General features: G+C 42.0%; 1 protein-coding gene across 3 annotated transcripts in view; it reads right to left on the bottom strand.

Annotated features, from left to right (window-relative positions):
* The window catches only part of SLC44A1 (solute carrier family 44 member 1), a 190,749-nt gene extending 178,881 nt beyond the window's left edge, over positions 1-11,868 (bottom strand). For all 3 annotated transcript variants that reach the window (XM_040631677.1, XM_040631676.1, XM_040631675.1), the window contains exon 1: positions 11,752-11,868. In XM_040631677.1, the coding sequence (XP_040487611.1) occupies positions 11,752-11,787 (36 nt within the window). In that variant the 5' untranslated portion in view covers positions 11,788-11,868. The remainder of the gene's footprint in view (positions 1-11,751) is intronic.
* Positions 11,869-16,641: the final 4,773 nt, after the last annotated feature.

Raw genomic sequence — 16,641 nt, 5'->3', positions numbered from 1 at the left:
CCTTCTGCCCACCCCCGCCCAACTCCACTCAATCTCTCTCTCTCTCAAATAAATAAATCTTTAAAAAAATATATATAAAACCAACAACCTCCCCTACACACATACACACACACACACACACACACTTTAAAGTGAGGGCAAACGGTACACAATATCTCTGAATTTAAGTGAGTGCTGTCTGAGGTACATTTAATATACTACTCAAATGTAGTAGTTCTCAGCGCAGCAGAGAGAAAGGGATGCAGTGCAAGAGGAAATGTACGTGCTTTGAACTACTCTAGGCTCTACATTACTCAGGGGAACTTGGGCAAACTGCCTAAGCTTTCTCAGTCTCGCCTTCTTAATCTGTAAAATGGGGCTAACACTGGTATCCCTCCCAGAGTCATGAGAAAAAAATGAAATTGATTACATGACAGCAGACAGGGAATGAGAATAGAGAAACCCCCAGCTCGTGACCAGTCTTCACTCATTCCCTAGTTGTCTGCTCTCACATTTCATGCCCTTTCCTTCCCCTCTGAGATCACCCATCCTGAAAGAATCGCCTCTACACACACGACTTAAAGCATTGGAAATCCAGTTCTGGGTCTTCTATTGCCTATGGAAAATCGCCAGCTACATGGAGCTATCAGTAGCAATATCACCTCAAAATTCAGTCCACACAAAATTAAGCTCATCTTCCCTTCACCACATACTCTATCTCCCCTTGCAATGCCTATTATAATACCCTTCCTCCATTACATGGCATTCTAAACTGGTTTTATCCCTCTTCTTCATCCCACATACCCAGATAAATCAGGAAAGTCTGTCCTATTCCAATTCCATAATATCTCTTCTCTGTTTCCCATTTGGGAAACACTGTTTGGTCCAAGATAGTGAACAGCTTCCTGGGGTGGCATCTGTTTCCCTTTCTCCCACTTCGAGCACAGCAAGGCTGTCATATCAATCTTCCTTAAATCACTCTGAAAAACCCTCCGTGGCTGCCTATTTCCTTCCCTTCAAATATTAATGCCTTCCCCATCTCTTCTCTCTACGCTGGCCAGGTCTCCTTTGCAATGAGTTAAAGGCCTCCTTGCCTTTGTTCAAGCTGTTCCTTTCATTGGTATGCCCCTTCTGTTTTTTACTGAAATCTGTCTTTCCTCCGACTCTAAGCCCCATGCTCCAAGGCCAGATCACCAGTCATTCTCAGGTAGCCCACTCACCAACTAGTCCATCCTTTCTAGGTTTCCCCATTCCCCGAACTCCTAAGCACCCAATTTAGCCTCTCATTATTAGCTGTTTATCTTACCCTTAGCACTCATCTTCCCGACACAATTTAAAATTTTTAGAAGTCAGGGTCCCTTTTCTAAAACCCAAACAGGACTTTTTTCAGGGGAGGATTAATGGATACAAAGACATCTGATAGATTTAGTTTCCATTAATATCATAATGGCGGAGATATCTCATGGGTTGTGCAATTTGCTCTAAGCCTATAGGAGACAGGTTTTATTATTGTTCCTATTTTACATCTGGGGAAAGTGAGGCATCAAATATTAAAGAATTTGGCCCCAATAACCCAGCTGGTGACAGAACTGAAACTCAAACCCATGCAGTCTGGCTATGCAGCCCATACTCTCATCAGTATAGGATGGTGTTCAATTCTATGGATTCTAATAGTCTTTTAAGGTAACAGTAGGGAAAGGATTTCTTATAAGGAATGTAGAAGGCCACTTATGCATTTAGGGAGGATCATTAAGCTGGGGATGGGAAATGAGACACATATAATACTTTTTTTTAGTATAAAAAAAAGAAATTTTACACCAAAAATATATTTAAAATTAAACTCTTCTGCTACTATAAATAATGCCAAATGGAAAGATTCTTGCGTATAGCATTTACTGTACTTTTGGAGGACTAAATAAGGGATGTCAACTGCTTTTTATGGCTTTCAATGTATGTCATCAAACAATGCCCCAAGAGAGTCATTCCAATTTATACAGCAAATCAATAAAGTACACTTGAGTCAAAACCACATGAGCAATTAATATTCTGTTAACTTTTACCAAAGTTGCAAGTGTAAAAGAGTGTCTCTGTGCTTTCAGTTAATTTGATTATCAGTAAGATTGAACACATTTACATTTTAGTTTACTATTTCCTCTTCTGTAAATTAGCTATTTGTTGCAGAGATGCATTTTTTATGAGAGCTCTTTATATCATAGATATCCTAAATAATGATATGAATCTTCAGGTTTATTATTATTTATATAAGAAAGGAAGATAGACAGAATGGGAGAAAGAGAGGAAGGAAGGAAGGGAAGGAAGGAACGAAGGAAGGACGGACGGGAAGAATTAAACAGGAGGGAAAGGAAAAAAGCCACTCTTTTTTCCTTCTCGATCCTAATATATTCCACTCAGTATTATGGCTCCTTAATAAGTGCATCGGGGAGGGGTGAGGAGGAAGGAAAAAGAAAATGTTAGGGAAAAGAGAATAAATGAGTACCGAATAGACAGAGATAAACACACACAGAAGAGGTAGACAAGAAAATTGAGAGCCAGAGGGAAGAGGTTATACTAACCCCCAAGATTCTCTTGAGGATCACTGACCGTGGGAATATTAATTAGCTACTTAACCAGTATTCCAGCCTTAAATGGTTTCTTTATCCTGAAGCTATCCTGGCCTTGGAACGAGAAAGAGGCAGTGAGGTGGGTAAAAGAAACAGGGGCTTCAGCAGTGGCTAGAGCAATATTCCTGGGAGAACGGAAGGATAATTGTGTGACTTTCAGCTATGAACTGTGAAAAGTCTTATAATGGAGCTATAAGCAAAATGTTAGGAAACACCGCAGAGGTGTGACTTCACAGGCAGAAGAAAATGGCAAAACTATGTAACAGGTACTATTGGCTGACTACCCGTCACCATCCCCACCCTCTGGGAGGCTGGCGGCGTTCTAATTTTGTTCTGGTGTTGCTCCACCCTCCACTTGACTCCAGGAAATCCTGGTTAGTCCAGGCCAACCAATTACAGGGTTCTTGGTCTCCCTCTTGCTAGAAATTGTTGAGGGATGAGTATACAGCCCTCCCTAAGGCCTACTAAAGGGAAACCACTGGAGGTTGTCAGCTCAGCAAAAGAAAGTAGGAAGAGCCACATGCATCTTGGGATCATGAGGGCAGCAAGTGAGGAGAAGTGATCTTCCTTAAAATAAAAAAATTTTTTTAAAAAGCAAAGAGAGAACTCAGGTCCTTGCTGACATCATCAAGCCACTAAACTAACCAACCTAGAAGCCACCCTACCTCTCAATTTATGTGAGATTAATTTTTTAATGTGTTAGCTATTTAGATTTAAGTTTTCTTTATTTCTTACAGCGGCATCATCCTAAGTGGTTCATAATGAAAAATCTTACAAGATCATCATCATCATCACAATGCTACAAAAAAAACCCTTTTATACCTTCACTGCTACTTGAACATCTTGAAGTAACCACCTAGTTCCAATTTTTCTATCCTTTTGCTGTTTTATTTTACGTTATATAAAAGTATCCAGAAATCAAATACTTCCATTTAACAATTTTCAGTATATCTAGCAACCTTAAAAATTAGACTAAAAATAGCTTTTAAGAGTTTCCTTTCTAAATGTCCAAATAGTTGGTTGTGAGATGTTGCAGAGAACAGCTAAAAAGAGTAATATTATTTTCACACAAAAAAATCATTTCCAATGATTTATCAACCAAATGTTTTTTAAGTAAATCCTATTATACAACTGATATGAAATCAAAAAAGAGTCTATCAGGGCACCTGGGTGGTACAGTCTCTTAAGCCTCTGATTCTTGGTTTCAGCTCAGGTCATGATCTCAGGGTCCTGGAATGGAGCCCCATGTTGGGCTCCCTGCTCAGCAGGAATCTGCTTGTCCCTCTTCCTCTGCCCCTCCCCCCACCCCGCTCATGGGCACACTCAATGCGTGCTCTCTCTCTCAAATAAATAAAATCTTTTTTTAAAAAAAAAGATTTTATTTATTTGACAGAGAGAGACAGAGTGAGAGAGGAACACAAGCAGGGGGAGTGGGAGAGGAAGAAGCAGGCTCCCAGCAGAGGAGCCTGATGAGGGGCTCGATCCCAGGACCCTGGGATCAGGACCTGAGCCGAAGGCAGATGCTTAACAACTGAGCCACCCAGGCGCCCCACAAATAAATAAAATCTTAAAAAAAAAAAAAAAAAAAGACTTTCCCTCTTTCTCTGCCCCTCCCCCCTGTCTAAAATACATAAATCTTTTTTTTTTTTTTAAGGAATATATCACAGGAAAAAATAAACTAAGGACCCCACCACCACCACTAAATATATTAAAACATACCGAAAAGGGGTGCCTGGGTGGCTTAGCTGGTTAAGTGTCTGCCTTCAGCTCAGGTCATGATCCCAAGGTCCTGGGATCCAGCCCTGCATTGGGCTCCCTGCTCAATCATCTCCCTCTGCCCCTACCCCAACCCCAGCTCGTGCTCTCTTTCTCTCTCAAATAAATAAATAAAATCTTTAAAAAAAAATTCTGAAAAATGCAAATCTCTTTCAAAAATCACCTTTTTAAAAAGAGTACCAAGTTTGACACAATGCATAAATTCAAAATTGGAACATCACACTGTGCTATATTCCAAATAAATGCGAAAACAAAAAGTTATAAAAGGTAAGAAATATTACTGTGCCAGAAACTTTAACCATTTCCAGAGTGAATTCCCACAGTAGAAATAACAATGCCTCTTTAACGACTGAAGTTTTCACCAGTTCAAACACTTTTTCTTTATAACACCTCACATAAAGTCCCATCCATTTGTGCCTGCTATAAAAACGTCAGCACTGTAAATCCAACTGACCCATTACTGGAGTGGACCAGTCTTTTCCCATCCACCTTGACCCGGGAACTTATACCTCTGTAAGTCCCCTTGCTTCACACATGACACGTATACCTGCAACAGACAAGCTGCTTAAGAATGCTGCTGAGGATGCTATAATCTTCTATGAAAGTATTTATTCCTTTAAAAAATTGTTGTATTGAATTTTAAATCATCAGAATTGCTAAGGTAGGAGCTCATCCACATCCATTCATGGAAGGAAAGAGAACATTTGTTAATTTATTCAAATATCTCCTGAGCACCTATCATGTACCGGCTATTAACCCAGCACAGAGAATAACAGCAATGAACAGAACAGACATGGTCCTACTCTTTGTCAGCTCAGTCTAGACCAGAGGTCAGCAAACATTTTCTTTAAAGCCACAGAGTAAATATTTACACTTGTAGAGTCTCTGTCATAACTACTCAACCTTGCCATTGTAGCATGAAAGTAGCCATAGACAATATGTAAACAAATGAGTGGGATCATGTCCCAGTAAAACTTTGTGGACAATGAAAATCAAATTTCATACAATTGTACGAAATAAATGTATCATGCAATAATCTTTTGATTTTTTTCAACCATTAAAAATACACACACACACACACACACACACAATTTTAGCGTTCTTAGCTTGCAAGCCATATAAAAACAGGTAGTCAGCCAGATTTGGCCCATGGACTACAGTTTTGCCAACTCCCAGTCTAGACAATATCAACTGTATAATTATTTGTTTATTGCTTTAAGCACTCAAAGGGAAAATTCTAAAGGCTATGAGAATTTATTGAGGAGACGTGGCCTGGTTTGAAGGATCAGGGGGAGCCTTTTCCAAAGAAATGACTTTAAGGCTAAAACTTAAAGGATGAGTAGTAGCCAGCCAAAGGCCAGGGAGAAAACAAAGAGTCTTCCAGACAAGTGGATAGCAAGTGGAAAAAGTCCCTTTGGAGAAGGAATACAATCTAGTGAGGAATCTGGGAGGCTGGAGCACGAAGAGAGAGCATGAGAGGACAATGACACAAAGAGGAAGAGATCAGCCCACAAAGAGTTTTGTTGGCTAAGGTCAGAGATTCTGGTCTTAGTCTTAAAAGCAATCGGAAACCATTAAACAGTTTTAAGCAGGAGAAGGACACAATCAGCTTTGGATTTTTTAAAGATCACTAAGACTGCAGTACCGAGAAAATTTTGAAGGGAGCATGAATAATACAGGGAGATCCGTAAGCAAGGTTCTGGCCAGAGATGACGGAGGCTTAGACTTGGGTGCTGCCAGCAGAATTTAGAAGGTAAAAGAAGCAAGATGTGATGACGAGACGTGGAAGAATGAAAGGGAGGCTCCTGCATGCCTCAGTTTCCAGTTTCCACACCAGGATACTGGTATTCTTCAGTGAACCAGAGATTCTGAAAAGACGTGTGTGTGTACAACTTTTGAGTTCAGTTTTTGACATGCTGAATTTGAGTTGCCTGTAAGATATCCTAGAGGAGGTGCTAAGTAATCAGCTGGATATTAGGATCAGAAACCGGGACAGAGTTTCTTTCAATTCAGTAATTCAGTTTGGGAATTGTCAGCATACAGATTGTAATTGAAACCATAAGAGGAGATGAAGTTACCTAAAGAAAGGGTATGTTCTCAGTGGTTTTCAACCTTGGCAGCAGAGGAGAATCACCAGGGGAACTTCAAAAAATTTTGATGCGCAGGCAGTGACCTTGAACCAGTGAAATCAGAATCTCTGGGAGTAGGACCAAAGCATTAGTGTTTTTTAAAGTTCTCTAAGTGTTTCTAATGTACAGCCAAGGTTGCAAAGATAAGAGGGCTTAAAATATTAAGAATTAACTGGACTACAGAAGGATCAAGAGATTCAGAGACAGAGGAAGTTTCTAGTCCCAGCTACCTCATAACGGATTTCTCTGACCTCAGACTACTTCATAGCTTCTCAATTCTAGTTTAGCTCAACAAAAAAGTAAGATAGTAGAACTGGTTTATGTCTAATATCCCCTAGAGTCCCAAAAATCTGAGCCAAAGTTACAACATGGAAATATTTCTTTCTTCTTGGGAGGGGCAGGGAGGGAGGGTGTGGAGGGTTATGCAGAAACACAGCTATTAACCAATTACCAGTAGCAAAACAGAGAATGCATTTTTATAAATAGTTATCCTCCCAAGCCAATAACATTTCTAAATGATAGGATGAACACATCAAATAGTATGTGATAGTATTTGTGAAGCCTGGGAACATTCTAGCTAGACTAGTTTGGCTATATTATACTATGCTGTTCCACAGCTAGGACTTGTAGGAAATTCAAAATGGTGGCATGAATTTAAGTTGGAAATGCCTTAATTCAAAATTTTATTGAGTGGGACGTTTCTAAAGATAGAGTGAGCTGCAATTTAAGATTTGGGAAGCATGCACGTGAACACGGAAACACAGGACTGAGATCCAGAAGACCGGGATTAAAGTTTGGATCTGCCGCTCAGTTGCTGACTTCAGCCAAGTTTCCTAACCTCCAAGTCCCAATTTCCTCAGCTGTAAAATGCAAGTAGAGTCAACTTCAGAGTTACTATAGAAATTACAACATGAAAATCACTGCGGAAAATAGCTATACAAAATGCATTACCATTTTTCCATTATTTTCCAATTTGACTTACATATTTTGAGGATACTAACAGCACAATATTCAGAAGAAGAAAAATAAACTGTCTTCATGCCATGACTTTTTTATCCCAGAAAGTCTACTTTGCTGGACATAGTTTAATGGAACAACTTAGTTTTCGTTGGGAAATCCCACTACACTCTTCAAATGCCATTTTTATCATCTGACTTCAAATTCCACAAAGCAAATGGAGACTACAAGGATTATTTAAAATCTGTTAAGGAACAGTTAACATATTCAAAAGTTAACCAGTATTAGTGAACCACTTGACTGTTTTTTATTACTCCCTAGACAAGATAGAAGAGAGCTTAAAAAAAAGACAGTTAAATTTATAGCTCTCAATCTGAGGACTATGGGACAAGACAGTAGACAAGTACAATTTCTCCTAAAGTCAGACAGACAAGGAGCGGTTTGTTCAACGAGAAAGATTCTCCTCCATCCTTCTCACAATTTCTAAGGTTAGAACCCAAGGGCACAGAACTTCAGAGCACTTGCAGAATCTGGCCTCCAAAGCACTGCTGTGAGAAATAATGATCTAGCCATTAACGACAAAGACTTACGGCAATTTGCTAAGTAATCTTTGGAAAGCCTGCACCATTCAAACTGGTTTGTCAATGGGAAAGAACATTTCGTAAATCTGAAGATTTACAAGTGAACTTTGAAGTTTAACATTACAAGAATAGAAATTATGTCAGGTTATAGCAGAACAAATGAATTATGGAGAGTAAGGAATAAATTTTAAGAGTCTTAGGGAAGATTAGTGCTGTAAAAAGAAACTCAAGACTATCTCACTTTTAGGTTTCCTTCAAAGAGATTTTTGGGCAAAGGGCTACCATGTGTTGGCTTGTTTTGAGCAGTTACTAATATTAGCAAATAACTTGTAGTAGTCATTAATAAAAATCATAATTAAGAGTTCTATAAGAGCCCTGACTCCGTAGACATTCTTAAGATTCTTAGATGTACATAACTGATACAGCACAACTCATTTTGCCAATAATTTGCTTCTTCGGCAACGAAATGCAAGTTAGTATAGAAGGTGATACTTTTCTTTGATCTAAATCCTAAAACAGGATAATTATTTTGATGGCAAATTATGATATCCAGACACTGCCAAGAAAATGAAAATAATACCGGGACAGGCTACAAGAGATGAAACAGTTGGGAAGACCATAAACTCTTTTATGAGAGTCTACAACATAGCAAGAGACTAGGAGGAAAAATAAATTACATTTCAAAAGTGAATCCCTACTACAAAAAGGAAACGTACTATATTTACATTGATAAAACCTGCCAGAGCTTTAAAATTGCTGATGATACCACTGAGAAAAGCTAAGCTGAACTGCAGAGTACCCCGAAGCACGTTGTTTTGATGTGCTATGCAGGTTATCATTAGAGTTTGCAGACAAGCTTTTTAAAGATGTTACAGCCACTGTTCCAACTAAAATACAGGCATTGAGCAGAGCACCAGGAGAAAAGGAGAATCCTGCTCAATTTTGCAAACTGACAATACCATCGACAGACCAGGAAGAAATGTGGGAAAGACAGGTTAATTTTAAGTTAAACAGTTCGGATTTGAGCTTCAAAGAGGATGGCTTGGTGGAATTAGTCAACAAGCCCACGGAAGTGAAACAGCACATGGGTCAGGACTGGACTCCTCGTCAGTGTTACTTGCCAGCCAGATATTCAAATGTTGTTGTGTATGCATTCTGTCTATCCAGTACTGCTGAGCAACTTCCCTGTTCAAGGTATAGTGAGGCACTGCGATGCATACAAAGATGGGGAAAACAAAAGCAGTTCCTATTCTCAAGAAGCTTTCAGTCCAGTAGAAGAGATGAAAAGAAACACATTCTGCCTGAAAATACAATTGAGGCCTCTGAGAGGTTCAAAGTGATGTGAAGTTGCATCCCTATTTTGTTTCAACACGACATATATAGATATGATATTATTCTAAAACTGGGGACACTCCTAAAAGGGGCATTAAAATGACAGGAGATTGGTAACATTTCACAAATGAAGAATGATGCCAAAATCTCAAATTAAAAAAAAAAAAAAAAAGGATGACCAGCTCTTTGGCACAAAACCTGCCCCTCAATGCTCCACTGAACACTACGAGTCCCTAAAGCTGAACTTAAAGGCATGTGACAGCTGGTGACTGGTTATAGGAATCTACAGGAAAAAAAAAAAAAAAAAAAACCCTGCGCCCCTCAGGGTGCATGACATGCATCTTGTCTGTAGAATATGGCATGAAGGAAACAGTGACTGCAAGAGGAGGAAAAAGCAAAGAAAATGTATGTGACAGCATTCTGAAAAGTAAGATGTGAAGCTAGTCAAATGCAAGACCAGTGATTAAAGCAGAGTTTTGGTCCAGCACCCATCCCTCCCAATTTTAACTGTTCCCACACTGAACAAGCCATCCACAAACTATCAATAATTTCCTGTCTTAAAGGCATTTCACCACCAAAGGAGGATGTAAAGTAACCCAGTTCTTAAAAGAAAGGCAGTATGAAAACACCTTTTTGGTGAAAATAATACGTAAGTAAATGTGAGATGAATAGCACTCAACTAGATGCCCCCTCCCCCAAAACTCCCTAACCAGTTCAGAGGTATTGTGTAATCCCACACCTTTAACTGTTAATATGAAAACCCTGGTCTACCGACCTCTCCTCCATACCACCACCACATATAGTTTTCTTGGCTATTCCAACTGAATAGGAAGGTTTAACTAAACCAATCAGCCTGACTGATCCTAGTAGGGGGGAAAAAACCCAGTAAGCAAACACCCAAAAAAAGAACTGGACAAATAGGTTGGATACTTGATGAAACATAAATGTCCTCCATTCATCTGCAATTCTAGTCATTTTCTAACAGATCTCGGATTTTCAGAACAAGTATGCAGGTTATTTAAAACTGAGTTATATATAGTCATTTAGCAGCAGCAAAACACTTCTGGCATTATCGCAGATGCTAGATCTCTGGAAGAATTTATCCCCCCCAAACTAGCATTTTTCTTCACCAAGAACCAACCATCCTTTATTTCTAAAAACAAGAGCCCTTGTCTCTCCCAAAACAAACAAATCAAAAGACCACAGTTAAATTCTACGCTAATGAAACTGTGAGATTACATCCCAGGCGTTGTCAGAGCCTATTTTTCATACACCAACACCAGACAGTTTGATGCAGTATTCCTGATTGCTTTTTATCGTATTTGTAAATACACTCACTAATCCACTAAATTAGGTAATTTACAAACAGGTCCTCTCAGTTATTAGTGGCCAGCAGTCAAGTTCTATTACATTTGATCCTTATACAGTTGTCTAAACATTTCCATCCAGGTTAAGGGCTCGGATCGGCAAGGGAGAGGGAGGTTAGGGAAATTTGGATGGGGGCAGGGTAGAAGCTGGAGAAATCTCTGCATCTCAGCCCTCAGCGACAACATTCAGCCAGTGCCCACAGAAAAACTAAATTCGGCACCTCTTCCTCCTGTTACACTGGCAACAAAGAGGGAGTTTCCGTAACGCTCCCGTCACCCACCAGGTGCCCAATCTCCTTCCCAGCGTAGTGCCAGCGCTCCCGCAGGGGCGTCGGTGTGCGGAGAGGCCGCGGTGTCCAGGGTCAAGGCACAAAGGGGGGATGGGGTGCAAGGCGAGCGGGTGGGATCTGGGAAGTGGGCCGTGTAAGGGCTGCGGAACCCGCTTAAACACTTGAACCTGGTGTCGGGGACGGCGGGCAAGAGAAAGGGACAGAATATCTAATGGAGCAGAAACTGGAATAAGGTGGAAAAGGGGTGAAGAGCTCGTGCTGAGGGTACTCCGCCTGGGAGCACAGAAAACAGCCGGCGGATGGGGAAGGGGAGACTCCAAGGAGATGGGAAGAGAGGCGCAAGGCCCAGAAGACGAGGGAACGGGGTGCCACCTGGGGCACAGCACAGAGGAGGCGCCTGTGTTGTTTCTACCTGCAGGCGGGCGGGACGGGCCGCTCAGGTGTGACTGGAAGAGGAGGCCAAGTCGGAAAGGGGCCAGCGAGAGCTGGGGGTGTACTGGGGGCCGCGCAGAGGTGGCTGCGAGTTGGCGGCTGCGGCGCCAGCGCGGGGGCACCTGCGGGACAGGCGCGAGGGAGAGGCAGGTTTGGGGGTCTCCGGAGTGTACCGCGGGCTGAAGGGAGGCTCTCGGGCAGCGGGGGGCAGCGGGAGACAGCGGACGCCAGCGGCGCGGCGCGGGGGAGGCATCCGGGAGGGCGGCCGGGAGGCGGGAGCCCCTCACCTGCGCGACGGAGGAGGCGGAGCTGCAGCAGCCCATGGCGGGGCCGGAGGAGCCCGGAGGCGGCGCCCGGCGCGCAGCTACGCCCCGGAGCCCCTCGGCATGCGAGCCGGCGGGCGCCCGGGGAGGGCGCGGCCTGGCCCCACACGGCTCGGCGGCGGCGGCAGCGGCTCGGGTGGCGGCGGGTACTCAGGAGGCGGCGCGGCTCGGGGCGGGCGCCGGCCACATCCCCCGGCGGCGGCGGCGGCTGCGCGGCTCCTGCTCCGCTCCTGCTGCTGCAGCTGCTCCCCAGCGGAAAGGGGCGGGCGGCAGCGGCGGCGGCGCCTCCCCCTGTCCCCCGCCTCCCGCCTCCCGCCTCCCGCGCCCAGTCCCTCTCCCGCTCCCTCTCCCGGGCCGCCGCCTCCTCAGCGCCGCGCGCGTCTCCCATCAGACTCCCCGCCCCCAGTGCAGCGCCGCGCCGACAGCGGGGCGGCGGCGGCCAAAACGAGGCCGGGCTCTTCGGCGAGCGTCGGAGCCTGCGCAGTGCCGAGCCTATTTAGCGGTGGCACCGAGGCACAGCGCTGCCTCGGAGTAAGAGGTCGCGTTGGGTTGAGGCTCCCTGGGGCTGAGCAGGCTCGCAGGCGAAATGCGGCCGGATTGCTTCCGGACCCGAGAGGCACTGGCGAGGCGTGCGGAGCTGCTCGCTTTCCCCCCTGGACGCGCAACCCGAAGACCCTCATGGCATCTTACTGCTTCTACGGTTGTTTTTCATCCAGAGGAAAGTGTACACAATAAACCTTCCCTTATGAAGGAGTGGGTGATGGAAAACGGGGAGAGACAAGCATCTGTTGCTACTGGCCCCATTTTGCTGATGAAACTGAGCCTTTGAAGGAGACAGCCTAATAAAATGCACCCAAGGTCGAAATTTTTATAAAGAGCCGTATATAGGGAAAAGGTAACAAGTTCACCAGGTCTCTCAATACAGAGCCATGTTGGATCTGAACTCAACTTTCTTATACAGGATTGTCCACAAAAAAAAACAATAAGCGAGTATTAAGTCGTTCATATTAAAAATATTTACTGAGGACATACTAAGTTCCAGTAACTTGTGGGCACTGGGAATAAAGAGAACAAAAAGGATAGCTTCTGTTCTCTTAAAAGTCCCTGTTGCTACATTAATGCACTGTGTTGTAGCAACAAGTTAGAATAAGGCGTGGTCACTACCTTCAAGAGATTTACAACCCGGAGAGTCCTTGGAAGCAGTGTCTGATGAGAACAGTTAAAAGGCGACAGAAACAAGGGCGACTGGCTGGCTCAGTCGATAGAGCATGCATGCAACTCTTGATCTCGTTGTCTTGAGTTCAAGCGCCATATTCGAGGTAGAGTTTACTTTAAAAAGAAAAAAGAAAGAAAAGAAAGGTGAAAACAAGCAAGTGTTTACTTAAAAAACGGTGAAAAGACGCAAGTGAAAAGGTGGCAGGAATAAAACTTAAAGATCAGGGTTAATATTAAGAGAACTACGTACCAGACACTGTTGAAAGCGTTTTACATGTTTCAGCTCACGCTGTCAAAGAATGTCTCAAAGACAGAATCGGAAAAGAAAGGGGAAAAAAAGTTTATTTGCAAAGTTCCAAAGTAGTGAGATTCTAGAAGCCCTGACCAAATGAGAGACAGCAAAATTTAGAGATTATTCCAAGTCTAAGAGGGGAAAAAAAACAGCACAGAAGTAAATCGACCTTATATGCATTGAAAGCAAAGGAAGGTCAAAATAGGAACCTGAAGACAGCTAAAGAAAAGGCAAGAGAAGAATTCCTGGTCGGTGTATTCCGGTGTCATTTCCTAGGTCTGTAACAGTGGATGAATCACCTTTCTAAACCTCTTGCTTGTGTTCTGTGAAATGTTAATGATAGGATGACCCGGAAGCGATGTAAGATAAGAAAGCAGCCAGTGGGTAGAGCTGCACTCTGAAGTACTGCTGGAGATTTACTGCTGGAGTAAATCCTCCGTGTGTTGCCAGTAACCATCAGGCCACTATATAGAAGTGAAAAAAATAAAACTTTAACGGTTCTAGTCCCGATCCTGATTATAAACTTCACAATTAGATTGTAAACTCCCTGAGAACAAGGGTAAGGATTTTCTCCTTTGTATTTCTCTCAGCTCTCTCAAATGTTTGTTGAATTATTCAATGCAGCCAGGAATAAAAAACCTTCCCTTGAGATTTTCCCTCAAAGCCTCAAAGTACATCTTGTTTTTAACTGAGGGAGGAGGCTGAAAGTAAAATTACAGTCTTAAACAAGAAGCCATCTGTCTTCCTTCTTTATAATCAAGGAAAGGGGAGTTGTTTCTCTTAGCAGAGTCAATATGGGAGCATTTCTCTCAGATTATAAAAATCTTTTTGGCTAGTGAAGTTATTCCATGTAGTAGCTAGTGCTTATTTTGTAATTAGAGCTGCAAAAGCAGATAAATATGTAACAGACTGTGGCAGTGCTTCAGAAAAAAAAATGTATCTCACTTTCTTGGAGGTCTCTTTCGTAGATATGGTTGATGGGTGAATATAATTGAAAGGGAGTACATTCCATTGTACTTGACTGATATGAACTCGTTTTCCCTTTAAGGGTTAATGGAACTAGGAGTTTTAAGGTTCTGCAAGGTGCTTTGTAAATATACTAATTATGTATGTATGCACCATATATGCATATGAATGTGATGTTTTAAAATTATACCTTGTCATTAGCATAAGAGAAACTAGCGTTCCTGAATTGATATTCTGTACCTTCTAAGAAGGAGTCTCTTTTCCATCCCCCTCAGACCCAAAGAAGCCTCATAAAAGGAGTGATTTAGAGGGGGGCAGATAGCTGTTCCTTTTCACTCTTTCTCATAAAGAAGCACATTCAGCCTTCAATGAAATTAAGCTACAGAAAATTCAGAAATCGCGAAAGGGATTTTTTTTTTCTAGCCAGTGATCAAGGTACTGATCTCACCACCATGAGGTGTCATCAAGGCAAGCCACTTGGGAAGGGCTTAGTTTGTTTTTCTTTTGAGAAAAAGAGCGTGGTTTTTTTTTCAACTTATGTAAGAACGGCATCTGCACTAACCAGGATAAAATTATAAGGTCTATCAATCTTGGTGCTGCAGGGTAAAAGCAGATCACCAGCTGAGCCAGCCAGAAATGCTTCCCAGTGGTCTAGTATTGCATAATTGGCCATGTGAATTCCAGGGTTTCCAGTTTCAGATGGAGGACTTGGTGCTGGTCACTCACGATAGGAAAACACTGAACTAATGGTCTTTCCTATGATTTTAATAATGCTTGACTCATTGTTCACATGATTGCAGGTTTTTGGGTAACAAATATAAATGCATCTATGTATGCATATGCTTGTAACTGCTCAGAATCGTCCTCTGATTTTTTTTCTTAATGGCATTTGGTGCTTTTGGCTGTGTTATTTACATTTTAGCACATACTGTGTTCACAGCCACATCCCACAAGAGCACAGTTTCTTCAGCAGAGCCCCAGCCTTCCAGATCTGCCTCACAACCTCCTCCTGGAAGCACTGGCATATCACCCCTGGGAAATGTTCCAGAAGCAAAAACTAATTGTAACCAAGGGCTGTAACTGTTCATTCATTACCAGAAAGGCAAGAGCAAGTCTCTATTTGAGAAGATGGAAATGTATCTCAGCCTCCTGGTTAAGCCTTGAAGTTAGAAACCCCTGAAAAGAGCTACCCTGAACCCAGGCATGTGACAGGAAAAGACAACGGTGTTCCCAGCAAGACTCTGAGAATTATAAATCCTTAATTCTGCAACTTTCTTTCTGCCCATGCTTGTAAGTTGATGACCTTGGACTGTCTTTTTTTTATGGTTTCATTTGGATTTTCACTGCAATATCAGACAATTTATAAGTTCTCTAAAACTGTTTGCTGTAAACTCGAGTTTTGGGGGGTAGCATTTCCCCTATTACTTTTCTGAATGACATTTTAAAAATCTGTAGTTATTCATTTATTCAATAGTTTTTTAATTGAGTCCTTATGAGCTAAGCATGACTTCTGTTCGTTTTTATTTTGAGGTGATGGGGTGAGGAAGGAGAGGAAGGGAGACAGAATTATGAGTACTTATGTGAGAAGGAAAAGAGGCAACTTGTGAAGTAGGGAAATCCATTTATTTAACAATATAGTTCTTGAGCCATTATAATGAGCCAGATATCTAGCTAGATGCCAGGGATTCGAAGATAAATGAGGTACATTTCTTGCCCTTAAGTCGATTACATTTTAGTGAGGTGGAAAGACGTTTAAACCAAGAATTAGAGTATACATTAAATGTAATGAGAGGAATGAGTCCACATGCTATATAAGCTCAGAGGAGGTCCACAGAGATTGATTGATTTTGTTTCGTAAAAAAATGCTGCATTACATTTTTTGCCCTGTTAACTCTTATTCTTATCCCCACTAGACAAGTTCCCACTGTATACCAAAAACCTAGAAAAGAGCTTCATATCCAGGAATATGTCACAAATATTTCTTCAGTGAATAACTGCATTTTGTCAATGAGTTTCCCAGAAATTTACATTTGCAAATGCCTAGAACGTCTCAAAGGAAGTGTTATCTGAAATATTGTATGATTATTTTTTTTTAATGTTTGGCTTTTTTTTCTGTAAAACATCTGGAATAAAATATATTTATTTATATAGTATTGGAAGTGTAGGAGGTTTTTCTTTGACAGACACTGTAGCCTAACACTTGGCAAAAGACACGATTAGCTACATAGATCTTTATAAACTCCTAGATGCAAAAGTTACCATAAATAAACACAACTGTCAAACAGATAAATAATCCTTGTAAAGTCATATATAAAAGGTTCACTGCTACAGCATGAATGTTCATGTCGCCCGAAATTCATATGTTGTAATCCTAATCCCCA

Source organism: Ursus maritimus, unplaced genomic scaffold (genome assembly GCF_017311325.1).
Source record: "Ursus maritimus isolate PB19 unplaced genomic scaffold, ASM1731132v1 scaffold_17, whole genome shotgun sequence".
Lineage (NCBI taxonomy): Eukaryota > Metazoa > Chordata > Mammalia > Carnivora > Ursidae > Ursus > Ursus maritimus.
This window is presented reverse-complemented; position numbering and strand designations above follow the sequence as displayed.